General features: G+C 47.6%; 1 protein-coding gene across 1 annotated transcript; it reads right to left on the bottom strand.

The window, feature by feature from the left end:
- Window positions 1-3,288: 3,288 nt before the first annotated feature.
- On the bottom strand, window positions 3,289-25,664 carry MCM3 (minichromosome maintenance complex component 3). The gene is made up of 17 exons (XM_004696359.2): window positions 25,498-25,664; window positions 23,607-23,719; window positions 22,963-23,171; window positions 21,626-21,756; window positions 19,804-20,042; window positions 19,081-19,189; window positions 17,060-17,213; window positions 16,647-16,778; window positions 15,678-15,886; window positions 12,617-12,791; window positions 12,140-12,266; window positions 11,241-11,391; window positions 7,919-8,059; window positions 6,785-6,891; window positions 6,086-6,171; window positions 4,885-4,954; window positions 3,289-3,703 (listed from the first exon to the last, which is right to left on the bottom strand). The coding sequence occupies exons 1-17, from the start codon at window positions 25,573-25,575 to the stop codon at window positions 3,505-3,507; spliced, it is 2,430 nt and encodes an 809-aa protein (XP_004696416.1). The 5' UTR covers window positions 25,576-25,664; the 3' UTR covers window positions 3,289-3,504.
- Between the last annotated feature and the right edge of the window lie 1,956 nt (window positions 25,665-27,620).

Below are 27,620 nucleotides of genomic sequence, written 5' to 3'. Positions count from 1 at the left end.
AGAACGATAATCAGAATGCTAAATCTCAGTGGAGGCTAATATCCTCCTAGAAGCTGTGGGAAAATACTCAGGACTTAATAGTAAAAATATTCAGGAAGAGAATGTAGAATCTTTAATTCTCTCCCTTGAGGAAAGACAGAAGAGAATGAGCTAGGATGCCATGCTGGTTAATAACAGACCAGCCCAGAATCCGGGCCTCGTCACTGAGGCATCAGACCTGAAAAAGAAAGTGAACTAGGTTTGTATTCCAGCCAATTACAACAAATTTTCTGGTAAGATTTTTCTAGGAACGAAGCAATATCTCAAGACTTCTGGAGACATCTCGGGGCACTTACTCACAAAGCAGAGCAGTGCCGTGGAGCACGAGAGAAGGCTCATCGTCTCTCAGTCTGGCCGCCTCGCCATGCTGTTCTACCTGGGTTTTGATGGAAGGATGACGTTTTTAAACACTCCTGGAAACCCACCATTTCATTTTAGTGGAACTTTAAGTAATAATAGAACCGTCATGAAACAGTTCCGTGCTTGGTAGGCACATGCCACCTACTATTGCGGTTGCCACTCAAAGACCTCGTTATCATCATTTCACAGTTGAAACCAGCAGCTTAGAATTTACCAGAAGTTGCCCGGTGACAGTGGGTACACTATCTGTGCAGCTCAATCACAGTAACACTGACAAAGGCTTACACCCTCTATGACACCATCTTGAGACAGTAAACATAAGTGATGAAGAGACAAAATGACCTTCCTATTAACCCCCCTATTGTCCAGGTGAGTCCGACTCACAGCAGCCCCGGACCACAGTGGACTTCCAAGGCTGTCAGATTGACTCTCCCTCCTGGAGCGGCTGCCTGCTGGGCTCAAACCACTGCCCTCTCAGCAGCCAGTGCTGAACAGCTGTACCACCAGGGTAAAGCTCCTTAAAGACGCAAATGTAGGATTTCTTTTTCTGACAAATCCAGGTCATTACAATCTATAACCGTGGCAATGCCCTCAGGTGTGTTTGATGGGCAGACCCGGTAGCCCCTACCTCAGCAGCCCCTTCAGGAATAAGGGACCTCTCAAAAAGGTAAAACGCATCCCGGTGGCACAACCAGTAAGTTGTGTAGCTCAGCTGCGACGCAAAAGATTACAAACCCTCCTGGCAGATCCGTGGGGAAAAGACCAGAGGCATCTATCTGCTCCTGTATCGATTAGAACCCAGACAAACCCTATGGGCCAGTTCTGTTGCCACCCGGCTGTGTGTGTGAAGACCACGACTGCCCAGAGCAACTTACAATGCTGACCAATGCCTTTTCAGTTGCTCTAAGTTAGGAAAATGTACCTATTTTTTAAACTCCATAAAAGGTGCACTGAGTTCTAAAGTATTTTGGCATCAAGAAACGTGTATTGTAACTGCGGAGTACATTTTCTACTCCTACTCTTCTGGTTAGCTTGCAGGTAGATCAACTTGCTAGTAGCCATCACCAGTGCTGCTCGCACCTCGTGACTAAAAGATAAGGAGTACGTCTTCCATAGGGTTTGGCCTTTCTGAAACATTTCTAAGAGGCAACTCTGAAAACCCCAGCTTTCCCAGAAGGGATGATTGCCAGAAGCTCCCACCATTCTCAGCCAGTCTCATGGCGTCCCTCCATTCCTGTACTTGTTATGACTCCTATTTAAAAATGTTATTCTCAAATTTGGCATTCGTATCCTCCAGCTTATAGGTCACAAAGGGTGCTGTGGTGGTGCTATGGGTTAAGCGTCAGGCTGCTACCTAGGGAAAAAGATGCAGCCATCTATGCCTCTGCAGATCTACAGCTGTGGAAGCCCTTCAGAGCAGTTCCACTGTCCTGCGGGGCCACTGATCTGGAAGTGACCTGATGGCAGTAGGCTTGGCCTAGACCCTGTCGTGAACTTGCACTCACGACTGCATCTAGTCTGATTCATCTCAAGTGCTCACATTCCTCCTTCCCGTCACTTCTGCGCCTCCTTTGGATTTGAGTTCTCTGGATCATGTCCAGCTGGCTGGCACGTCTATCAAAGTATCACAACCATGAAGCTGAACACTCCTGTAATGTTACCTTCCCTCCTAGGAGTCATTCATTAAGTCCTAGGGCCGTGAGATAGTTTGCTTTGTGGCCTCTGGGCAGGGGTCAGCGGGGACTTCTCCAATCTTACAGCTGAGAACTGGCACCCCTTCTTCACAGAGCCGAGGCAGCTCGCAGCCCACAGGACACCCAGCCCCTCCGGTCCTCCATCTGTGCGTTTATTATGCTCTTCTAAAAGAACTTGGGAGTTCTCTGGAGGCACTCAAGCCACACCACAAAGTTCTGTACAAACCGGCAAACGAGCCCCAAAGGTCTTAGGCTGCAGGTTTAGGTGGTACCAAGGATCCTTTATGGACATGAAGTCACATGGTTTTGCAGCCTCTGACTCGTCAGCTATAGGCGTCCTAGTGGAGCAGCGTTCAAAGTGCTGGGTTGCTTACTAAAGGTCTGTGGGAGATGTGGCCACCTGCTTCCCTGACGATTACAGCCTTGGAAGCCCGAAGGAGCAGTTCTCCTCGGGACCAAAGGGTGGAATGTCGGAACTGACTCCAGGGCAGTGGGTGGTTTGCCTGATCAGGCATTATTCCCCAGGAAGCAGCTTTGACTCAGACTTGGCAAATCCAGGCAAAGGATCAGTCTTCTAGTCAACTTCCACTCACTGGTCTCCTGTGACCATTGAACCATTTCATATCCCAAGGGTTTGCTTTGCACAGTTTAACATGCTCGTGTTGCTTAAGGAGGAAAACCTGCTGAAGAGAAGACCCATCACCAAAGAAAGCGCAGGCGCCTGCTGCCACCTTGTGGGAGCTTGATATGTGAGTTAGCAAATCCAACTGAGCCGAGCTTCCATGGAGGGCAGAGCGAAATGCAGACAGAAATGCACACAGTATGTACCCAGGCATGAGTATTCTATACAAACAGATTTATTCAATTTTTGGCATATGTGGGCAAAAAAAAAGGAAAGAAAAAGCCTTATTAATCGTAACCAGTGCAAAGAAAGCTGCAATGGCCAGAACGGCTTGCCTCAAAGCTTCTCTCCAGCAGCAGAGAAGAACCCAAACCATGCTCTAGACCACAGTGTTCTGGAAAGAAATATCAGCCAAGAATATCTACACAGAGAGAGGAGGAAACAGCGCCAGTGGTGCTCCCCTGAGCACCCTCATCCCCCCGCTGCCCCACCCTGCACACACACAGGCTCAGCCCTCATGTGTTACTGAGAGGAGCAATGGTTGGTTGGGGGATGCAAGGGAAGTGAGCAAGGGAAGATCCAGTAACTGGTCTTAGTTCTCTTCCGCCTTCCTCTTTGACATCATGGCAGGGCTAGTGCCCATTTCTACAGCGTCCCTCGAGCTCTCAGCAGCGTTGTCGCCAGTGTCCATCCTTCAGTCCCTCAGCTGAGGAAGGCAGCCACTAGGATGGCAGAGGCAGGCAGGGAGGAAGCATGGGAGAAACTTCCCAGGGTGCAGCTCGGCCCTCCTCAGATGAGGAAGATAATGCCCTCGGACACCATGACCTGGTTGTCGTCCTGCATCTTGCTCAGGGCGGCCTCGATCTCCCCTGAGGAGAAGGGCTCTTCTGTGCCCCGGTTGATGGATTCTGTCAAGCGATTCATGCCCACCGACTGGGCGTGCGCCTCCCGGAACACCTCCAAGAGGGCTACCTTGAAGGCCTGCAACCTGCCCGGGCAGGAGAGAGCGCAAAGGGGGCATTAGTGCTCTCAGGTCAGATACACAGTAGAAGAACCCCGGGGACCACGACTGTCGGCGCAGGTGTCTTCCAAGAGGCAGTCAGTCAGTCTGTCTTTTACACACACTTCTGCCTGGGGGCTGCCCCACCCACGAATTTATCTTCATGCACATGGAGAAAACATTTTCAATCAAATCAAAGAGCCTTTTGAGTGTAGGAAAGCCACAATCTAATAGGCTGTTTGTATGACCATCGACTATTGAAACATCTGTGGGGTAATTTAATAACCTCAACGTAAAATTTAAACCTCAGACTTCTAGGAATATACAGCTTACTGCTATCCTTGGATGTATGTGCAGTGATAAAAAAGTGTTTTACTATAAACAGCAATTGTGTGATGACCTTAAATATCTGGCATTAGGAAACATGCTAAATTGATTTAACACATCCACACACCATAGAAAACAGCCAGCTCGCTCTGATTTCTGCATTCAGAAAGTACCTTCAGATATCCTTCAAGTCTCTAAGGGGTAAAACTCCAAGGGATTTTAATGGTGTTTTTTCTAAATACTTTTCAATATTTTCCAATTGTTTTTCCAACAGAAAACACTTGCTGTGTGTGTGTTTATTTAAGTTATAAAAAGAAATAAGTAAACCTTCACTATGGAGTTTCTTTGATATCCAGTATACATAAAATTTACAAACCAAAAAAACCCCCTTTCATCCTAATGGTAACCATTTTCCATCTAAAACCAAATGGACCTAATTTAATGGAAAAAACGTGTGTGTGTGCACACGCACGTAAATGTGGTACCGGTCTCACACACATCCCACAGAGGCACTAAAAAGAGAGTTCTGTGTCTTACTGAGAACCCAAGGTTACAGTTGACCTTGTTCTTGGATTTTCTTCATTACCTCACCAGTACATAATACAAATCCCTACGCTGAGTGCTATTCATAAAGCAAACGGTAAAATGTAAGTGCATAGAGTACATAGGAGAATTGCTTGTATCATCCTCCCAACGTTGCTGTACATTTGAAAGTATAATCAGAATACAGAAGTTCTAAAAGCTCTAGGGTTTCAGTTTTGAGCTCCATCTGGTAACAGCTAGTGTCGTATTTTCTCCCCGGGGGTGGCATATGGAATTCATGATGAAACTTCCCTACCCACCTGGATTCACTCAGCTCCACCTTCTGGGATTCTCTGGTCTCCTGTGCTTCTGCCGCCTTCGGAGTATGGACTGGGGAGGATTCATGGTTGGAGAGATTGAGGAAGACACCCAAGTGAGACCCTGTTCGCCAGCACCTGTATGTTACTTCCCACCCTCACCCGCCTGCTCACATACTCGTGTTTTCTGGGGCTAGCCAGAACCACGGGGACAACAATTAGCTCAGTGGAACCGCCCAGTGAATGACACAGGAACTGAGGCGGCCGGAGGCCTTACAATCGCATGACCTGGAACGCTTTCCCACGCTTCACCAAAGAACACAGTTCATCAAAGGGAAATGAATGTTATTTTGCTACTGTGCGTTCCCCTGAGGTTCATTTGGGATAAGCCTCTTGCATTAAAAAAACAAACAAAGTCCCCAAACTCACTGGCATCAAGTCAATTCCCATTGGAGACCCTAGAGGATCGTTTCTGAGGCTGTAAATGGATGGAGCCAAAGTCTCATTTTTTCCCCTTGGAGTGACTAATGAGCACACACTGCTGACTTAGTGGTTACGAGCCCATTATGCCGCCAGGGCACCTCTTGGATAAAAGAAAGCCCACCCCCCAAGCCCCCAACAACTCAAGATCCTGACTCAACGTGCTCCTACAGGACAGAGTAGAACGGCCTGCCCCGGTGCATCTCTAGGGCTCTAAGTGTGTCTTGGAAGAAGGACAGTACAGCCAGAATGCTCCTTAAAGGCAAGGATGGCCTCACGTACTTTGGGCATGTTGTCAGAAGAGACCAGTCCCTGGAGAAGGGCATCATGCTCGGTAAAGTACCGGGGCAGTGAAAAACAGGAAGCCCTTAGACAAGCTGGGCTGACATAGTGGTTGCATCAAAGAGCTCAAACCACAAGAACAATGAGGGTGGCCCAGGACCATCGTGGCTCGTTCTACTGCACACAAGGCTGCTGTGAGTTAGAACTGCCTGGGCAGCACCTAACAACAACAGATCTTTACTGGAGCAGAAAGCCGCATCTATCTCTCGGGAGCAGCCGGGGGTTTGACCCTCCAGCCCAACACATAGCGGACGACTCCACCGGAGCTCCTTAAAAGAAACCCAAGTAGCAACTGAATGGGAGCCCAGTGAGAAAGCACCATATCCGGAGGAGCAACGGCCGGTGTCAAGGAAACCGCAGGAGCAGCAGGATGCGCACTCACCTTGAGGCATCTCTTCTTCTGTGTCACTGAAGTCATAGGGGTCATACGAGTCCCCGTCCTTGGCCTCCGCCCTTCGAGGCTTCTTCCTAAAATACCCAGAGCAACTCAGAGCAGAGACTGTAGGACCCCCACCCTGTGCCTTTGCTCACAGGGTGAACACAGCAGAGCTTCCCACCATTGGAGTGACTCACTAAGCCATAAACCAATCCAAACGCAGTGGCACTGAGTCGATGCTGACTCCTACGGATCCTACGGAACAAGACAGAACTGCCCTATGGGCTTCCAAGACCGTAACTCTTTGCAGGAGTCGAAAGTCTCAGGCTTTTCCCACAGAGTAGCTAGTGGCTTCGAACTGCTGACCATATGGTTAGCAGCCTAACACGTAACCCACTACACCATCAGGGCTCCCCTCACCTCACCTCACCCCTGGCCTGTATAAATCACTATTTTTCCAGAAGAGATCCAAAGTACCAACGCTTTCTTTGCACATTACCTGCCCTTACTAAAAACCTGCTAAGAAATCATCTGATCAAAACCTCTGTCTGAGGAAGAGGGGTCAGACGTCTCCGACTAACCAACCTAGCCGAGGGGCTGCATCCACGTGCTCCTCTTCTCGGGAACCCCCCTCCTCCAACTCAGCAAGGCTGTCAACAAGCAGCACCAGACCCTAGTTACCCCCAGCCTCTTGCTCCACCTTACCTCTTCCTCTTCTGCTCCGGGTCCTCCTGGCTTGTCTCCTCCTCTTCATCTTCTGTCTCTGACTCATCCTCACTGCGCTTCTTACGTTTCTTCTCTTTCTCCAGAACCTACGACCAAGCCAAGGGTGTGTGGGCTGGGTGGGGTCACTCTTGCTGGGGAATGGAATAGAGAACTCTCTAGAGAGTCTTCCGCGCCATCAGCAGGAATGGGCTCCAGCCTCGCTTGTACTCAAGTCCCAGGACCAGGGACGTGAAGACCGGCGATTGCCCATTTTCACAAAATGCTGGGAGGCAAGCTCAGTGCCTTTCACATAGTAGGTGCCAAAGATGGGTTACTCAATCAGACTGTGAAAACTAGCATCCAGTGCATAATGGTTAAAGTAGAAAATGACTCATTTCTATATCAATCAGATATTTCGTTGAAATTTAACACAAAGAAGCTAGGAGAAATCTCAATCAGACCCACAAATACCGTATTTTTGGGTAGGTAACACTCTACCCATTATACAGTCAGTTTTTATCAAACCACAAAACCTCTTTGCCCATTAGCTTCTTACGGGTGCTATAGGTGCTATGTGTACGGTTTTTTCATGGGCAAGTTTTGTTTATAAAAGAAAAAGTAGACCACAAGGGTTACAATGACCCAAACGGTGGAGGGGCTACAGGAGGGAAAGAAAGTGAAGGTTGGGAACCTGGTAATCAAGACAGAGAGAAGCAGCGTCACAAGCAGAAACGGGGAAACAAGATGAGAGGCAAGTTCTGAGCGTTCAGCTTCCAACATGAGTTTCAGGTGTCAATAGGACCGCAGAAGAGAAAGGTACAGAAGAGGCAAAGGGAGAATTCCCAAGGCAGGGCCTTTGGAAATGCCCACTTGAAGGGCAAAGACAGTCTGAGCAGACGAGAGACACAGGTGACGGAAGGCGGAGCCCATCCAAAAGCCAGAACTCCCAGGGACCCTGGGATCAGTAGGCTGAAGCTTTCCGGTGACTCTCGCAAGGAAGAGAGGGGTATTGAACACTGGCAGACGAATGCTGCTTTCTGTTGACAATCCAAACTCCAGGGTCACCATGGAGGCTGTTGGAGCCCATGCAGCAACCATTTACTCTGTTTCAGGCCCAGGCACCTGAACGCTCACCTTCTTGAAGTAAGCATACTGGACCAGCTCCACGGCTTCCTCCGCATCCTGGAGGTCCACAGTCTTGCTCATGCGGGCCTTGGCGTGGGCCGTGGCCAAACGAATCAGGGTCTCCAGTGCCCGGGCTGTCACTGGAGATGTCTAGTGGAGAACACAAGGCAGGACTACTTATCCAGAATTCTTTAGACATGCCCACCATTCCCAGCGCAGAGAGAAATAAAAGCTCCAAGAAGTTGAAGCAAAAATTCAGAACTCTGTTCTGTATAGAAACGAGATTAGAAAGAAAAACACAATGACCAGGGCAATACATTGGTGGGGGGTTTGGGGAACAAGGAGGAAGATGACTAACACTAGGCTTAGTACAGTGGACAGGGTAATGGCTGAAAAGGGGGAACAGGAATCTTCTTTGTGCCTGCCAAAGACCGACCGAGCAATATGCTTTCATAGTCATCATCTCAGTCAATCCCCTTTCATAATTTGGAGAAGGTGTTGATACCCACTGATCCCTCATTATAGAAAAATGGGACCCATCATCTCACATTTCAAAAAAAAAATCACGAACAAACCTGTAATGATTTAGAAAGCTACCAGGAAGAACACTACAGACTAACACGCCTTAGGAATAAAGTAGAAAAATCCTCAACAAAATACTAGCAAGTGATTCCCAAAACACTCCACCAAACAGGATTTCCCGGGAATCGGTGTGAACCTCTCATTAACAGAACAATGGGAAACAACCACATCATTATCTCAAATGACACAGAAAAGGTCTTTCATAAAAGCCAATACCCTTTCATAATAAAAGCTCACAATAAGCTAGGAATAAAAGAAAATTCTTCAATATGAAAAACAGCATTTATAAGACCCATAGCTTATATTATGCCCGGCGAAGACTGAGAACTTTCCCCTTAAGATAAGCAACACAAAGAAGGCCAATTTCACCGCTGTTGGGCACTGGGCTGCTAACCTCAAAGTGAGAGGTTCAAACCCACCAGCCACTCCGAGGGAGAAAGATGAGGCAGTCTGCTCCGGTAAAAATACGTTAAGTCTCAGAAACCCCATACAGGGTCACTATGAGTCAGAATCAACTCAAGGGCAGTGGGTTATTCAGTAATGCACTGGAAGCTCTAGTCAGAACAATTAGGGGAAAGAAAAAAAAAAGATGTCCCAATCAGGAAGAATTAAAACTACACTTATTTTCTGTAGCTAGCATAATCATCTGTATAGGACGTCCAGAGCTTGGAGATGATGTCATAGCAAACTTCAATTACTGAGTCACCTACCAGGCTATTGAACTCTTGGCCTATAATAACAGAACTATAGCATGCAAGAGGAAGGATTTACAGTGCCACTGAGGAAGACCACTGCTAAGCAGTTATTTATTATGCTCGCTTCTAGGTCCAGAGAGAGGGCCTGTGACACACTGGAAGAACGTATTCATCTCGGGGAAGGAACACTGGGGAGAAAGGGGATGATTTATCCACAATCACCACAAAACAAACATTAAGGCTTATTAAGTAGAAATCATGGGAAGCAGGCTCAAAGTCAGAAAGTAGGACATTTAGTAGCTATTTCACCTGTACATCCGGAGCCTTCACATGGGCTCCTTTTTTATAAGGAACACTACCCACTGCTGTGGAGCCAACTCTGACTCACAGAGAGCCTACAGATCACTAGGGGTTCCAAGGCTACACATCTCTATAGGAGCAGCTGGCCCCCCCTTTCTCCAGGGGAGTGGGTACTAGTGTAAGGAGGCACTGGCCTAACACCACCAGGGCTCTTCAAAGTACCACGCTGGGGTCTAGAGTTATAAAGATGTATACTTGGCGGTTAAACATGGGTTTGACCGGCACTGGTCTACTTAAATATGGATTTTCTTTTAATGTCATGTAATGCTAATCATCTCCAGGCGAGCAGTTAGTCTCTCCTGTAAGTTTCGCATCGAACGAACACTGACTGCTCTTCCGTTCTCACCATGTTTAGTTAAGATATCGTCAAACTTGACCACCACTTTGAGAACCCTCAGGACGTGCCCCTAGTGATGCTGGAAGGGCTCTCAAGGAACAGAGACAAGTCTGAGGTTTGGAGAAAAGATGAATTCCTTGACAGGTATCAGATGGAAGTCTGCAGCTCTGGCTGCCCTCCATTTCAAGATAAATAAATCCCCCGTCAAGGACCATGGTGAAAAAGAAAACTCAAAAAAGTGAGGAGCTGATACCAAGGGCTCAAGTGGAGAGAGCAAATGTTTTGAGAATGATGAGGGCAACAAATGTACAAATGTGCTTGACACAATGGATGGATGGATGGATGGATTGTGATAAGAGTTGTATGAGCCAACAATAAAATGATTTTTTTTTAATTTTAAAAAGAAAAAAGTAAACTCTTTACACAACTCATTCTAAAAGTTATTTAACTGGGGGGAGGAGGAGAAAATGTTCTAAAATTGATTGTGGTAATGATTATATAATTCTTCTTGATATAATTGAACTACTGGATTGTTTGACGTGTGGATTATGTGCCAATAAAACTAAAAATTATTAAAGCAAAACAATGAGGGCTATATACTGGGCAGAAAGTAATACAAAGATTAATTCACAATAAATAAAAATGTATGACAATTAAAGGAAGATGAAAATCAAAATTTTCATTACTTTTAAAAAAAGAAAACTTGCAAAGTATTTTTTCCTATCTCACGTTGAAAATGCAGCTTTTACATCAATGCAGTATGTAATACATATACACTGTATATAATATATACACATATGCATATGACACATATATACACGTATAACATGCAAAGCATGTGTTTATTAACTGGGCTATTGGTAAAGGCTTCCAGTCAACAGCAGGGCAGGAGCAGTTCAGAGTTCAGAGTCCAAAGTTACCCAGAGACGTCGACGGCATCAGGAGTTGCCAGCCTAACCCCTGTTCCAAGACCAACTGTATCACGTATCTTTCTGCTTTCCCCTCGCTGAGCGGAGTTCTTGGAGAACAGCTCTGATTATTGTATTCCCACTTGTAGGAAGAGACTAGTTCCCAGAACTGTATCCTTTGTTGGTGCAATACACTTGCAGCTTCTGCAGGTCAGTGTAATTTGGGTTAAAGAGACAGACTAGCTGAGGTTAGCATTTCGGTTTCCTCTATAAAATAAAATTAAGATTTTGTAGCTGGAAACCCACTGGACCAGAAAGAAATGGTCAGGATAGAAACACTAAGTTAAAAGGTTCACAGATAGGGGCGCCCAGATAGCAAAGGGCCACTTCCCGACCACACACACAAGAGGGACCCAACCAAGCCTGCCTGCCCTGCCCCGGGTACTCACCCTGGCTGTGTCTGAGGTCATGCTGCCTTGGCCGCGGAGGCGGGAGTACTCTTCTGCAATGTAGGCAGCCGACTCCTGTGTCAGGACGGGCCTGATGATTTTGGCCACGTGGATGTACTTCTTCATGAAGGCCGCACTCACCATCTTCTCCCTGGACCCCAGCCAGAGTGAGCCCCTGCCCTGCCACACCTCACCGCCCACCTGGAGCCTTGGTGGGGCCTCCTCAGAGCGAAGGGCAAGTGGCAGAGCAGGGGCTGGGCACAGAGCCCATATCGCAACTCCCATTTCCATTTCCAAGACCTTTCCCATATTCTCAGGGAAGTCTATAATCTTAAGAGACCTTAAGATTATCCCAGCTACCTTTTGCCTTACTTTACAACCGAGGGAATTATGACTCTGAGAAGTAAGTGGACTCAACTGGTTTCTGACCCCCAAATTTGTGTTCTTAAACTAATGGCTTAGAAAACTGCACCTTAGCCAAAAACAGAGCTACAGAAGCCCACGTCTTAGGCTTTCAACGCCTGACCACAACACTCCTTTGTGCAAACAGGTGCAAACCCACCATGACTCGCACTTATTGGCCCTTCGCTGCATCTCAGCACACATGGCTACAAGACATGCGCAGGCCTTCATAGATGATGGTACCATCAGAACCTTCTGCTTTAGAAAGGCGCTAAACCTGAGCTGAATCCCACACAAACTATTAAAAGGCAATGGGCCAGGATAAAGGTTGTATCTACAGACCCAGAAGAAAAGCAGCCCACAGTTTACAGACGGCGAGAGCGGCTATGGCCTAGGCAGCACGCTGCTCTCACTGAGCTCGGACATGCTTGTGTCTGTCGACTGAAACAATACCCACCCCCGCACCCCCCAGGATCAGACATGAGGAATGTGCTCACTTCTTCTTTTTGGTCCCATGCAGAAGGTTGTCATGCTTATCATATATCTGGGTGTCCTGCTGGTCATCCAGGCTGAAGTTGGGGTCATCTGTGGCCAGAATGTCCACCACGCTCCCCAAGGGCATAGCTAGAAAGCCCAAGAGAAGGAAGAATGAGGAAAGCTGACCTCTGGGAAGGGGCTTCTTCTGTAGCCCAGGAAGGGGAGCAAAGAGAGGCAGGCCTCACAAAGCGAGGAGCCCGAAAGAAGAGACGTGTGGGATCCACATTAAGGAAGACGAAACCAACTGGTCTCTGCTCGGGAGTGGGCAAAAGACATGCGCCATGCCTTTCGGCAACCTCCACTGAACAAGAAGGGAGGTGGCTATAAGCAGGCTGGCACAGCTTCAACCTCTACCGAGGCCCAGGAATGGCCAGCACCACCTGGACGGGGCCTGAGCTAACTTTCGGGGGTCGCTCTTCCTGTCTGTGTGGCCTCACCGTCACCATCCTGCTCCCCAGGTGCCCGGTAACGGTGCATCCGGAGGACATGGTCGGAGACCTCCCGGTCCTGCTCTGGGTCCATCTGGTCCAGCATGATGAAGAGCAAGTCAAAGCGGGAGAGCAGGGAGTCCTGCAGGCCAATGTTCTCCATGGGGGTCTTATACTGGTCATACTGGGGAGGAAGCAGACAGGTAGGAATGAGCAGGTGGGAAAGAAGGACAGGGAGGCCAACTTGGTGCTGGGAGCTGACAAAACAGAGCAGCAGTGAAAACAAAAAAGCTGCGGCTGCTGTCGGTTCTAACGCCACTGACGTAGTCAGTATTATCTCTTGCTGCCTGCAGCCCTTCTCTCACTGAAGGCCAGGGGACCGAACACAAGTGCCACCTCACGCCTTCCAAGCAGCTAGAAGCAAAGTCCCACTGGTTGTCACCAAGCCGATTCGGGCTCATGGAGACCCTGTGTGTGCAGGGTAGAACTGCTCCACAGGCTTTTGCAGGCGATGACCTTTTGGAAGCAAGACTGCCAGGACTTTCTTCTGAGGCACGACCGGGTGGGTTCAAACACCAGTCTTTTGGTTCGTCAGGTGCTTAACTGTTTGCACTACCAAGGATTCCTGACAAACGGAACCCTGCTAGGAGCTAGAAACCAGCCCCTTCCTCTTCCTCCAGCCTTTCATCTGCTCTCACTGCCAACGCAAGGTCAGCCCTGGACAGATCCCCTCCCTCCCACCGGTCACAGAGCAAATGGGATGAAACAGCAGCACGTGGGAACTTGGGGGTCCCTTACTCAGAAGGTGATGAGTAAAAAGGGTAGTGGTCTATTAGGTCTGGGCCTCAATGGAGCTTTGCCTTGAGATCTGGGGACCCGTGAGCCTCTGTCTTTCAATTCTCAGCCCATTAGCCTGTTGTTTGCCCACCCACACACTCATCAGTCAGAGGGTCTAACGTTAGGTCTCATGGCAGTATGCCTCATCGTTTTCTGCACGCTTACATTTCAGGGCCTGCCACTTTCTCCTTTCATTTCCCAGAAGTCTTCTTTAGAATGACATAAAGCACACGTTACCCAGAAGTCACCTGGGCAGCCTTTTGGAACCTCAGCTACCAAAGCCCCACCCCAGAGATTTGGAATCAGAGCACTCTGGGTGGGGGGTGGGGTGTACAGGCAGCTGCATGAAGACTGCCACCCAAAACAGGGACCTCATGCACAGCGGGACCCAACACAGCCAATTCCTGGCTTGTAAATCTGTTTGGTTGGTTATTTACCCTCCCTCTCCCTGTTCTCATCTGTGCAATGAAGACAGTAACTGTGCATACAGCCCTCCCAGAGCTCTCTAGGATTGAAAAAAAGCCCCCTCCAAACACACTGCCATCGAGTCAAGGCCAACTCACAGCGGCCCTGGAGGACAAGGTAAAAAACTGCCCCTATGAGTCCCGAGACTGTAACTATTTGTAAGAGCAGAAAGCCTCATCTTTCTCCTGAGGAACAGCTGGTGGTTTTGAACTGCTGATCTTGAGTACTGAAGCCCATCTCTTCACCACAATGCCACTAGAGCCTCTTTGAAGGGTTGGCAGGAGGGGATAGATATAAATCATCAACAGTAGAGGAGTGTTGGTGGGGCCGTGGGTAAGCATGGGGCTGCTGAGAGCGCAGGAGGTGGTTCACACCCACCTGCCACTCGTCAGGAGCAAGGTGAAGCTGTCTGTCAAGGTTCACAGCTTAGAAACCCTATGCGGCAGCTCTGCTCTATCCTGTGCGTTGGTTTCAACTCAGTAGCAGTGGGCTTCTTAATAAGCGTTACAATAGAATTTTCATTGAGGGTACACAATTTGGTTCTCGTCCAGTATATTCTAATGTATATTCTGACGGAATACATGTAAAAGGATGTCCATTGCAACTTCATTAATAATAGCACGGGGGAGGGTGGGGGGTGGAGACAGACTATTACATGTCCAGTGAGTTTAAAAAACCAACATCTCACGGCCATTGGGTCAATTCCAACTTAGAGTGACCCTATAGGCTAGGGTAGAACCGCCCTGTGGGTTTCAGAGACTAAATCTTTACGGAGTAAAAAGCCTCGTCTTTCTTCTGTGGCGCAACTGATGGTTTCCAACTGCTGACCTTGCGGCAAAGCATAACCCAACACACCACCAGGGCGCCTCACATCAGACCAATCACTAGAAATCCATACTAACAACTAGCTATTAACAAAGAGTACCGTGAAACTCCGCAAACCCCAAGCAGGAGAAATAGAAAAGTTACATCTAGCCCATCATTACCAGGCTAAAAGCCCAAGATCAAAAGAATGACTTAAAAGTCGCTGAGAAATATAAGGACACAACATGTACAACAGAACAAGTGTTCAAGCGAACGCTGGCTTCTCATAAAGCTGTGAAGGCCATGTGGCGCACGATGGAATGACATCTTGAATGTGCTGTAAGAAAAATTCACTCTAGAATTCTACATCCAGTGAAAAGGTTCCACAATCAATGTAATCACACTCCGTGTGATCTGATGTTCTCGTCCCTCTTCTTTGCTCTCTCCTCCCTCCCCACTCTACATGTCTTATTCTTAGGAAGCCAACCTGCAGAAGCCTCCAGTCAGCCACCTGACCTGCAGACTGGGGATTCCACAGCCCCTGCCACCCCAAGGGCCGTAGAAGTCTCCACCCTGCCAGTGGACCCACAGCTTCAGGACTTGGCAGGACCCACATTTGTGGGAGCCATTTCCTTGCAGTAAATCTGCGTGTACTTTAGACATCTCACTGGTTTTGCGCCCCAGAAGCCCAGGCTAAGACACCTGAGTGGGGAGGCTGTGGGTCATTTTCATTGGCAATTTAGTGTTTTTTAAACAATCCGTTTGAAACAAATGACTTTACAGAAGACTTTGGTATATACAGAGGTGAGGAACCGCTGCCCCAAACTAAGGAGGATAGCAAGATGTTCAAGGTCGTCTTGGGCTTTTTCCCTCCCCTGGTCGCCCAGAATAAACACCTCAGAGGCCAGTTATTCAGAAAAACTACATGAAAGCGAGGCGGGCTGATGTGCCTGTTTCCACTCACCCTGCCATAGACGGGGTTGGCAGCGGCCAGGACACTGCAACGGGCATTCAGGCGGGCATGGATGCCAGCCTTGGCGATGGTGACCCGTCCCTGCTCCATCACTTCATGGATGGCGGTGCGATCCATGTCAGACATCTTGTCGAATTCGTCGATGCAAACCACGCCGCGGTCAGCCAGGACCATGGCCCCCGCTTCCAGGCGGCGCTCCCCTGCAGAGTGAGGAGCGAGAATGTATGCTGAGGTCTAGGTTGGAAGGGATCCCTGCTTCCTCCCTAGGCATCTCTCACTGCGGCGCACGAGGAGAAGCGTAAAAGGTGTCAAGTCTGAGAGCCGTAGTAGAAACCCCAAGCGGGTCACCATCTTTGTTCTGATCCAAACCTTGACTCCTAAGCAACCTGCCTCCCTGTGAGGTTCACTCTTTTTCCTCACACAATCTTCCAATTAGACTCCTGCTGTCTTTTCATTTTCTTCCAACTCCTGCCTCATTCAGACTAGGACAATCCATCTCCACCTGAGTTGTCCTCAATTTGACACAGTTTCTCCTTCAAAACTCTTTCACGCCTCCTTCTGGGGGATATCTGATGCACCAGAGTCTGTGAGCGGGCTGTAGAAGACTGGTGGAATCGTCCAGCAGTCCCGGCCAGCCTCACATGCCTCACCAAAGAGAAGCACTTCCAGCCATCAAAGGACCAAATCCAGCAGGCCAATAATATTCAAGTTGATAATTCTGTGTGGCCTCTGAATAGTAAAAATATTCCAATGGCCCTGGGCAGGACCAAGGTCTCCCACCCTGCTCTAGCCATTCTAGTCTCATCAAAGATATAAATTCACCCCGATGGCTGAGTACTCAGAAATAACCAATCTGACCTCCACCATATTTTCCCAATCTAAATCAGGGCCTAGGGCTAGCTAAAGGGATGTGGCTCAATCTCACCGTTGGATCTCTGCAAAGGCCTCTCCCGCCCTCACCTGTTTCCTGGTCTGTGGTGACTGCAGCTGTCAGACCCACTCCAGAAGAGCCCCGGCCCGTGGTGGGGATCGCCCGAGGTGCAGTGCACAGCACATACCGCAGGAGCTGAGACTTGGCAACCGATGGGTCTCCTGAAATTGGAAGGAAGCAAGTGGTGGTGACTGCCCCTAGGACACTGAAGAATGATGCCTGACTGCCCCCACTCCTCTGGAGGTTCAGCTTTGGATTACTCTGAGTCAGAAAATCCAGAAACCAAAACTCAACTTTTCCCCCCCACCTTATCCTGTTGCCCTTTGCTAGAATTTTGATGGAAATGGTGCCCCAAAAACACACATAGGCTCCCAGGTGGCAGGTAGCACGAGCATGCTACACAAGGCAGGGCCGACCTGAGAGCAGACCTCCAGCAGCTTACCGATGAGAAGGATATTGATGTCCCCACGGATGTGGCTGCCGTTTTCGAGGTCTCGTTCTACGCCGCCCAGGAGCAAGCAGAGGATTGCCTTCTTGACGTAGTCATGCCCGTGAATGCTAGGGGCCAGGGACCGGGCCAGCTGGTCAAAGATATCCTAAGGGAATAACGGGGCCCATGAGAAGCCAGTGAGGTACCCTAGGGCTTTGTGGAGCTCCTTGGTTGTACTTTACAGGTTGTACTTTGACGAAATACACAAATAAGGACGCTGTTGCAATAGCCAAAGCTTCTGCTCTCATCCATAGAGAGCCAGACCATTCACGGGAGCCAGGAAAGGCAGCCCGGAAAGTAAAGTATGCTTAGAGGGCCTCAAGAAAGCAAAATTGAGGCTCCATGTCATTTTATGGTTCAGCATTAACCTTCAGCGCACACTCATACATTTTTCTTCATTTCTAAGTAAGGCGTCTTGTCTTTAAAAGAAATAAGATGGGAAAAGCACATCGGAAAACTGAAATAGTATTTTACAGTCAAAGCACACAAATGATCCTGGATGCAAAATATGTATGAGGGGGGTTCCAATAGTTCCAATGGAATTAAATAGGATCCTGAGACCAGAATTAAATGGTGCTGGCCACTTCCACCAACTGCTCTAAGATTATCACATTCAAACACCCTGAAAGGAATTGGAGAAAAAGGTGGAATGAAACTCAACATTCTAAAAAAGCCCTAATCCTACAGAGACCACTGGAACCTGAGACTGACCCTTTGTTAGCCTCTGGGTATAGAACTGAACTTACCCCATCAGTTGATTTTCAGCCAAACAAGAGACTCGTCTGCTCGTGAGGGACGTGCCCCTTAAAACAATCAACCAACTACTTGGGATCAAGGGGCAGCACTTCCCTGGGACACAGTTCAGAAGGGTTAGGAGCAGGAAAGGCAGGGAGGCGGCAGGACAAGTGGTGGTACACTGAGGACCTGCAGTGAACAAGCTGAAGCCCCGTGCATCTGAATTAGAGGGTGCAGAGCCAGTGTGATCTGCCTGCTAAGCACTCACCCAAATCACAATACGAGGTTTAAAATGGAAACTGTCCTCACACTTTTTGAAGCTCCTTGTAGGTATGTGTGTATGTGTGTTTGTGTATAAAAGTTAAATAATCATACATTACAAATGTTTTGGCTAAGACTCACTGGTGCCTCAATAGTCAATATTTTCTTCTAATATCTGTAATAGGTCTACTTAGGAGGCCAATAAGTGTGGGATACAAAAGGCCTTTTCCCCTGGTTGTCTTCCTGAAATATATGCCAAACCTAAGATGCTGCTTGCTACACATGGTAAATGACTGTACACTTAGAGGTTATTCTCTCTCAGGGTTATCAGCCATCTAGAGCAATCAGACTGTATAGTCTGTCCACCTTAAGTAGGGCCCACTCCCTTCTGATGAAGATAGTGGATTGTTTCCCTAAAGGAGAGGCCAGAGAGGTCAGCCCACTCAAGGGTGACCAAGGTTAGAATGCTATCTGCTATCTTGAGTTAGGGTCCACCCATCTTGTCACATGTGTACCCTTAGGACCTCCCCTTCCTACTGCATGTACACCCCTAGCTCATCCCCTTCCTGTTACACGTATGCCTATTGTACAGCCCCTTCCTGTGACGTACATGGTAACCTGGAATCAGGGCTTGCACTCCCCTAAGTGCCTTGTTAAGAAATAAAGGGGCTCTCGTCTCTCTCTCTGCGCAGGCCTGGCTGCTGAGATGCTGGCCGTCAAGGAAGTGAGCATGCTACCATAAAATGTGTCTGACTCCTTTATTTCACTCTCTCTCCTGTTTTCCGTGACTTTACTATGACCTCTATATATTATAACTGTACAATTGCTCCTATAGACCCCCATGGAAGTTAGAGGCTGGTCTACTCTAACAAGTAAGTAACGCAACAGCTGGCCATGCATGCAAACACAACCTTTACAAAACCATCCCTCAAATCCCTAAACTCAGGGTACAATGTCATTCCCAAAGATGCCCAGACCTTGGAACGGGTTTTACTGAACTTCTTGATCTTGGCGATATCCTCAGCAGAGAACGACGGCTGAACATCCTTGCTCATTTGCTTCACGTTACAGGCGATCAGGACCGTCCTGGGAAGAGAGGAGAATTAGAGGACGCCTGTTCATCTTTGATCCCTAACAGTAGCTCCGAAGGAGCCTGAGTGGCATAGTGGGTTACTCAAGGAACTGCTAACCGCAAGGTCAGTGCTTCGAATCTACCCGTTACTCAATGGGAGAAAGATGAGGTTCTCTGCTCCCACAGAGATTTTAAGTCTGAGAAACCAAAGGAGGCAGTTCTACTGGCATATAGGGTCACGATGGGTGGGAGTTGATTCAATGGCGGCGATGGGAGCAGAGCTCGTTACTCTCGGAGAAGCAAACCTTTGTGTACTAAATCAAAATAGCAAATTGAGGGTGGGTGAAGTTGTTCTAAGCTCATCAACCGATTCTCTGCCCAAATACGTTAACCTCCCATGCCTCACCTGTGGAATGTTTCTACCTCCTGTTGACCCACCGAGTTCAGACAGAAGTGCACAGGGAAGCTATGACCATGTTACCCAGAAGCTCACTTTTGGACAGTATCGCCAGTTTTACCTAATCTATCAGACACCACTCTCTGGAATACTGTACACTGAAGAAAAGAATACGACCAGGAAGTAAAGCAGCCAAAGAGAATCGCGAACATGTGACGGTTGGCCCTTTACCTGAAGGTTCCGGAGGTGTAGCCTCCCTTCTTTGCAGGAAGGCACCGGTAAGTCCCCACCACCTGGACTCGGTCACCAGGCTTCACTTTGTCCACCAAGTCGTCGTCCAGGATGACGTCCACAGAGCGGGGCAGCTGGCCGGCTGGGGCCTTCTCCGGCATCTCCTGGATGGTAATAGTCTGGTGGTCCTTGTAGACAGAAAGCCCGTATTCTGTCTCCAGCGGGTTGTTCTCCTCATCCTGGAGGAAGACACAGTGAGCAGTACTTACCAATGCAGGCCCATCTCACAAGTGCCACCCCACCTGTTGTTGGGGGGGAGGCAAACTGAATTTGGAGAGCATGTACTGAGACAATCCAGAAACAAAAATGGTTAACTATGTTCTCCAGCTCTTTGTATTTACAACTGTTCTAATAACCAGCCATCTAAAGGAAGGGACAAAATGTTATCTGAAAAGACCATGGCTAGAATACCCCAAATCAGATTAACATCTAAAGCAAGGTTCTGACTCCTCCTAAACTGTGACGTGCGAATTCTACTCCTGGGCAATACCCAACAAAAATGCTCAGCACAAGCCTGTGGAAGGATGAAATGTCCACAGCAGCATGATTTCTCAAGCCGAAGAGGAGAAAGCATCCACATGGGAGAAGAGTTATGTAAGTGTGGGTGTCCCACATAGGTGAGCTCTCCTGTATGTGTGTAATTAAACTTAAATAAAATAAAAGACGATTCCCAGTAGGGTAGTATATAATATCACAAAATGGAAGATATTACATGTTGACCTAGCCAAATTGACAAATTTGGATGGGGCGGGTGCATTCGCTACCAAAGTAAAACTTCTCCCAAATTATCCAAACTGCTTCTAAAACAAACTTCCAGGATTATTGGCTCTGCATTCAGGTCAGGGCCATGACAGAGGGATCCTGATAGAATGGGAAAACCAGGTGGAGCAGAACTGAAGTTCTGAAAAGGTCCAGATGTAATGAACCTCCAAACTCTTCCCAGAGATCATTTGCCTGTCAGCTGAAGAACAGACTGGCTCATCAAATAGAGTAGCACCTGTGAGAACTACCTGCTCTATGACACCACATGGTCTTTTACCCTAACTTTGAGACGAGATGGGGAAAAGAAGCAGGGATGCTAAATTACTAGAAACAGGAACCACACGATGAAAAGCAGAACCAATGTGACTGATAATTTGTATGGGAATGTTAAATGGGAATCTAATTTGCAGTGTAATCTTTCATCTAAAACACCACTTAAAAGAAAAAGAATTACAGGCTTTCTATACCCTAAGTATTCAACAGAGGACTGGCTAAACTGATACACTGATTTACACACAATAAATTATTATTTGCAAAAACTAGAGTCACGGATCAGAAACACAAGGACGCTGCAAAAAATTTATGGAAAAGTGAAATCAAAAGGTAGTGAAAATTTTCCATGAACTTTCTGAAACTCCTTTGTAGTTTTGCGTGCTCTATTTGAAAAGCAAATTATTAAACTACAAATTTGATTGTCACTTAATTAAAAGATCTAAGCAGATCAAATAGATCTATTCCTTTGTCACTCCTATAATTTTCCAAATTTGCTAAAGTTATTCTTTACTTAAAAAAACAAAAACAAACCCTACAGAACTCTGTCCAGCATACAATCTTTGCTTCAAAATCATTTTTTTTGGTTTGATGGCTGCATTTTATCTTTTTTTTTTTAAACTGTCATTATTTCTAAAAGAAAAAGTTCCACTATTACCCAATGACTTGCATGAAAACAGCATCTCTGACTCCTGACCCTTAGGAGGCCCGACTTCTTCTATTCCCTCACCTTGGTGGGGTAGACGGAGCTGGAAGGAAAGGCTACCAAAGTGGTGAGATCAGAGTAACGCCGCTCAATGGTCTTCTTCGTAGCAGGACAATAGTGGACGCTGCGGACAACTTTGGGTCGAACTAGAGAACCTAGGAGAAAAAAGCGTGCATTTAAAAATCACCCATCTATCACAAAACCAGTATGTAATTATATATTGTGAAATATTTATTTCTAATGACAAATAAATGAAATGTCTTGGAAAAAAAAAATCACCCATCTGGACAGCAGTGGACTGGATTTACACTCGGGTCAGCATGTAAGATCTTCTTCAGAATCGTTTAAGTGATCTCAGCCCAAATCACACTAGTCACTGTCGTGTGAACTCTGCCTTAGAGACCCCATGTGTGTCAGAGAAGAACTGTGCTCCGCCAGGTGTGCCGGGTGTCAGTGGCTACTCTTTCAGAAGTGGACTGCCAGACCTTTCTTCTTCTGAGCTGACGGGTGGACTCAAAACTTCAAACCTTTCAGATAGCAGCCAAATGCACTAGCCATGAGCAACACTCAGGAACTTGCATCAGTTCATACACACACATGCACAGGGGTTTGTTCCAAACATGCCCACACGCTCGGCAGTCAGCGTGTGGCTGCAGACACGTTCTCTCAGTAAAACACGTGTCTTAGTCTCATTAGTGTCTTCAATTAAAAAAAAGGTCCAGGAAGGTTCCACTAAGGAGTTTTTTCCCCCACCAAGACCATGCATCTGCTTATTCTTTAGGAGTACCTTACCCCATCCACCCTACAGCTCCTGTCTTGTCCCTTCAGAATTCTTTTTGTTTCCAAAACACCAAGAAGATTACAGAGACACCAGCTGAATCCCTCAAGGATGTCCAAACTGCCATGCTGACATGGTGTAAAAGGGAGGAGCCCAGCGACACACTGGGTTGAAGAAAGCACCGGGCTACACACTGATTTACACACTCACAGGGTCAACAACAAGTAGGTTTACATCAAAGAGCACACAATTCTTTGAGGGAAATGTGAAGAGATGAAAACACGATCTCCATCAGAGCGGGTATCTCACCCTATCTATGCAGAAATAAGTACAACTCATTCCAACTAAGAGACAGTGGTAAGTGGTTAGGGTTGGAATGAGGCAGATGCCAGGAACCCAGCTCTTCACCAGTACTCGGCAGAATCCATTCTTCATTCGAGGTGATTCGAATCAGGGTGCACTCTGGGTCACCCCAAGTTTCACCCTGTATTTGATACTCCGCCTTTCTAAAGTCACAAGCTCCCCAACTCTACCACGCCTGTCCATTCCCATTCCCTTTGACCCCCACCTGTAAAGCACTCACATTTAGTGACAATGCCTTCCACACAGACAACGCAGCTGAGGAAACAGGAAGTGAGAGTCCGAGGGGAGACGTGCTTGGAACCGAAACTGCCCTCCAGTCCTATGTAGAACTCCTCATACTGCTTGGCATAGGTTGCATCAATGGAGGCCACAAAATCCCTTAGGGCCCGCTGGAAGGCAACCAGCTCCTCAAAGGCGTTGCTCAGGAGGCTGCAGAGAGACAGGAATAAACATTAGACAGGGAGGACAGAACTTCCAAAACTTGATCCTGAAAAACAGAAACAGGCATTCGCAGGTCACCAAGGCCAAGGAGTAAAAAAACCCCAGTTCCTACTTTCTCCAACCATCTAACAAAACACAGTAAAATGCATCAGAACCGAAGGCCAACTTTAAAATAACTTATGAACAATGTAGACACACGCAAAACCCAGTTAAAAGAGTGGAAGAAAGGACACTTGAGAGGAAACGTCCACCACCTACTTATGGAAGAAAAACAAAGAACCAAGAAGGAGGGGAGGAAGGATTCTAGGTCAATCCTGTTTGATCCAGGTCCTATGCTGGAAAGTCTGTTCTGATCTGGGGAAGACAGGGGGGAGGAATCACTCAGAGGTAGGAGGTCCCTGGGGGGAGGCCTTTGGCTCTCACCGGTTGGCCCTCTTCTCGTTTTTCCTGCGCAGGTCATTCACATTGACTATCAGCCGGTACTGGTTGTCGCTGATCAGCTCCCTCACTTTGCTTTGATAAAGCCCCTGGTCTTCCTGCAAAAGAGGCACTAGCTTAAAAAGCAGAACGTTTTCAATCAGAGACAATTGTCACAGCAAGATAAACGAGTCAGTCCATCTCTAAAGCAGAACTCAACCCCAAGGATGCAGTCATCCATTTCCCCACATTTTCACTCTCTAGCCCCAGCTCTTCAATTTACTCTCTGGGGACATGGCAGGAATCCGTGATGACTTCCTCATGCATAGTGGTCCAAGTTATCACTTCTGTTATCATCAACAGCCTGTTAAAATGTTTCTGTACAGTCATTCCTCAACCTTTGGCGGGCAATGAAAATGAGGGTATATGAAGTCTAAAAGAAACACGAGTAAAACCCTTGCTCTACCGAATTCTCTTTTTAATATTACATATCTTTTAAATTTATGTGCATAACTAAGATTCCCCCCACCCCATTACCTAGATATAAGAGCTCGCATATCTAGTCTGAAGGAGAGCTGGAAGCAGGCGCCTTAGTTATTTGATGACAGATACAGCATCACCATAACTTCAAGGTGTTTTATCACTAGTTTTGGATCCCCAGGTGCATACAAAACCCCCCTTTACCTGCACTTCGGATACTCTGGGTAGAACTACCCTATGAAGTTTCCAAGGCTGCAAACTGCCAGTTAGCAACCTAGCATTTTAACCGCTGTGTCAAAAGGATCTGTCACCAGCATACAAAAACTCTTAAAAAAATTTTTTTTTAACCTGCCTATGAAACTACCTTCATCGGCACACAAAGCCTTCTTTATCAGCATCTGATTCAGTATGGAAAAAGAATGCAACTAAATTTGCAAGTCTTTTCCTCCCAGTAGCAAGTCCATTAGGCATGCCACCCTAAAGCAATTCCTGTTATTCAGTGCTGTGGAAGTCTCAGACCCAACTATACACAGCCAGGCCTACACCATCCTACATTAATTACATTTGGGCACATGGTTTGGAACCACTGTGTTCAATCCACCTCACTGAGGGTCTTTCTTTTTGTCACTGAAGCGCTACTTTACCAAGCACAATGTCCTTTTTTCCAGGGACTGGTCCCTCCCTCCTAAGGACATGTCCATGTCAGGCCCTTCCATCGTGTCTAAGAAGCATCCTGGCTGTACCTCTCTCTTCCAAGGCAGATTTCTTCAGTCTTTGGGCAGTTCACCAAAACCGTAATTCAAGGGTGTCAATTCGCCCGTGGTCTCCCTTCATTCACTGCTTTCACAAGCATAAGAGGTCATTGAATACCACAGCTTGGAGCAGGCACACCTTAGTCCTCAAAGTGATTATACCCACCCACCCCCACCCCAAAGTGGGACAAAAGTGATTTCTTAAAAGTCAAGGTGGTCTCTTCTCTTTATCTTGCACTTGAAGGAAACCTGTCGCCTTTCATGTGACCCGGCCATCATTGGTACTTAGGTGAAAGCTAGCAGACCGCTCAGTTTCATCGATAGAAAACCAATCAGAGAGACCCCCGCTGTGATAAAGTTTACAAGATTACAAGATCAGGTTGGGGGTGCTCTTCCACCAGCTAGCAGACCGCTCAGTTTCATCGATAGAAAACCAATCAGAGAGACCCCCGCTGTGATAAAGTTTACAAGATTACAAGATCAGGTTGGGGGGGCTCTTCCACCCGTGGGCCCCGAACCAGCAACTCGGTTCGATCAGGAGCCAAGTCTCAGCGCCGGGCTCTGAGGTTGGTGCTCCAGCCAGGAGCGGCGGTGCACGCGCCCTCCCCCGCCCACCATTCTCCAGGTCGGCAAGTCTGAGGCTCGCGACCCGATGTCTCCCTCACCTCGTCATCCAAGAAGTCCAGGTACTCTCTCTGCGCCTCCCGCAGCTCCACGTCGTCTAGCACCACAGTCCCGGCCATGGCCGCGGCCTTGAAGTCCTAGGAGTGGCGCCCAGACCCTAAAATGACTCCTCCGCGGCGCGAAAACTTCCTAAGTTTTCCCGCCACCAGAGAGCAGCTACAGGAAAGGGCGGGGACTCTGAAAGCAAACGCACACTGTGATTGGCTGGATCCATTTACGGCGGCATCGGCACGTCCAATCGGGAGCCCCTTCTTTTTCTAGCATTTCCGTACGGCTCCTCGCGGTAGCGGGAAATGTGCTATCCGGGGCGGAGCTCTTTGGGGGTTTTTTTGTTGTTGTTCCCCCTCCTGCTCGGGCCTCACCGCCCGGGACGTCTACCAATAGAACCGAGAGCAGGCTCTCGGAGCGTGCCCATTGGACGGCTGGCGAGGGCGGGCCGAGAAGGGGAAGCGCTGCTTGCTGGGAGTTGTAGTGTTCTCCCGTGGTCTGGGTGTCTTGTAAAGTCTTTTCAGGCTATAATTCACCGCCACGGGGCGAACGAATTTAACCAGGCGTTTGGATTACGATGAGAGCTTTCCGTGAGTGACTAAACATCAGAAAATGAGAATGTGTAATTTAGGTCGGTGAGAACCATGAGAGCGTTTTGGAAACTCTGTCTCCATCAAGTGCGCTGAGCGCGGCTCAGGCAAGTTACCTCAGTCAAATGGCTTCCGGGGACGCCAGGGTGAGCTCGGCGGGAGAGAGCCGGGGCGCTGTCGGGTCCGCCGGACTGCTATTCGCAAGGCCGCCCTTCGGTTGCTCCTGGAAACACTGCACAGGAAACACAGAAAACTCTGAGAGTCGGGGTGGATTCCATACAAGTGTTTTCATCATATAAAACAAATGAACCACATCAACCCCTTCCTAACCCTGTAAGACAGTTCAACTGCTCCGAGCTCGTCTCTCTGTGCCACACCTTTCTTCTACAGGGTGTGCTTGGTAGGAGGCAAAGGGACCCTGGTGGTGCCGCGGTTAAGCGCTAGGCTGCTAACGGACAGGTGGGCACTTAGAACCCACAGCTGATGGGTTGCTTTCTTTTCCTAAAGATGTATGCCCTCAGGAACATTATAATTCACGCGAACCCACAGCCATTCCATTCCGTCCATTCCAACTGAGAGCGACCCTGTGGGCCACACGAAGACGACCGCTTGGCAACCCTGCCGCAGTGGCCGACTCTGCCCGTGAAGGCTTGCTTTCCGCCACGCTCAGCGGCAATGGGCTTGGGTTTTCCAAGAGCTAAAATATGGAAGCAACTTCTTAGAATGCCATTATTTCGTTCAGCCACCCAGCTGCTGTCTAAATATTGTGGCCTGAAGTTAGTCCATTAAAATACTATGCTGTGAAGAAGGGTGATGTATGAGAAAGGCCCTCTGTATGGGTGCCACCTTCAAGGTGATGGCCTCGTATTAAAATTCTGGACATAATTACTAGACCCTCTTACTGGCAAATGGATAAATGACAAGAGAAAATTATTAAATCACAACAGGCTTTCTTGCCTTATAAAAAGATCAAAGGATCCTTTTAAGTAGCTTAGTTCTGCATGAAATAGAACGAGAAACAGATTTTAAGCCATAGTTAAGTATCAGTTAGCAATTAAGGTTGAGTAAATAAGAAATAATGCTAATCAACAGATAAAAGGCATCTGTAAGCATTTTTAATTTTGTTCTTCATCTTTGGGGATTTTTAGTTTTATTTTTTAGTTCTGTAATTTTAAAAGAAATTTATATAATTGTTTATGCGATTTATATATAAATATGTACAGAAATGTGGGTGAATGGAGACAAGGGACAGTGTAAGATACTAAATAATAATAACAATATATAATTGATCGAGGATTCATGAGGGTGGGGGGAGGGAGGGGAAAAAAGAGGAGCTTAGACCAAGGGCTCAAGTAGAAAGTGTTTTGGAAATTATGTGGGCAACAAATGTACAAATACGCTTGGTACAGTTGATGGATGGAATGTTGTAAGAGCCCCCAATAAGTTACTTTAAATATATATTTGTAATTATTTATACATATGCACATAAATATATACCCTATTTCCCTGAAAGTAAGACATCCCCC

Source organism: Echinops telfairi, unplaced genomic scaffold (assembly GCF_000313985.2).
Source record: "Echinops telfairi isolate 266 unplaced genomic scaffold, ASM31398v2 ScPeMD7_3533;HRSCAF=4204_1, whole genome shotgun sequence".
Taxonomy (NCBI): domain Eukaryota; kingdom Metazoa; phylum Chordata; class Mammalia; order Afrosoricida; family Tenrecidae; genus Echinops; species Echinops telfairi.
This window is presented reverse-complemented; position numbering and strand designations above follow the sequence as displayed.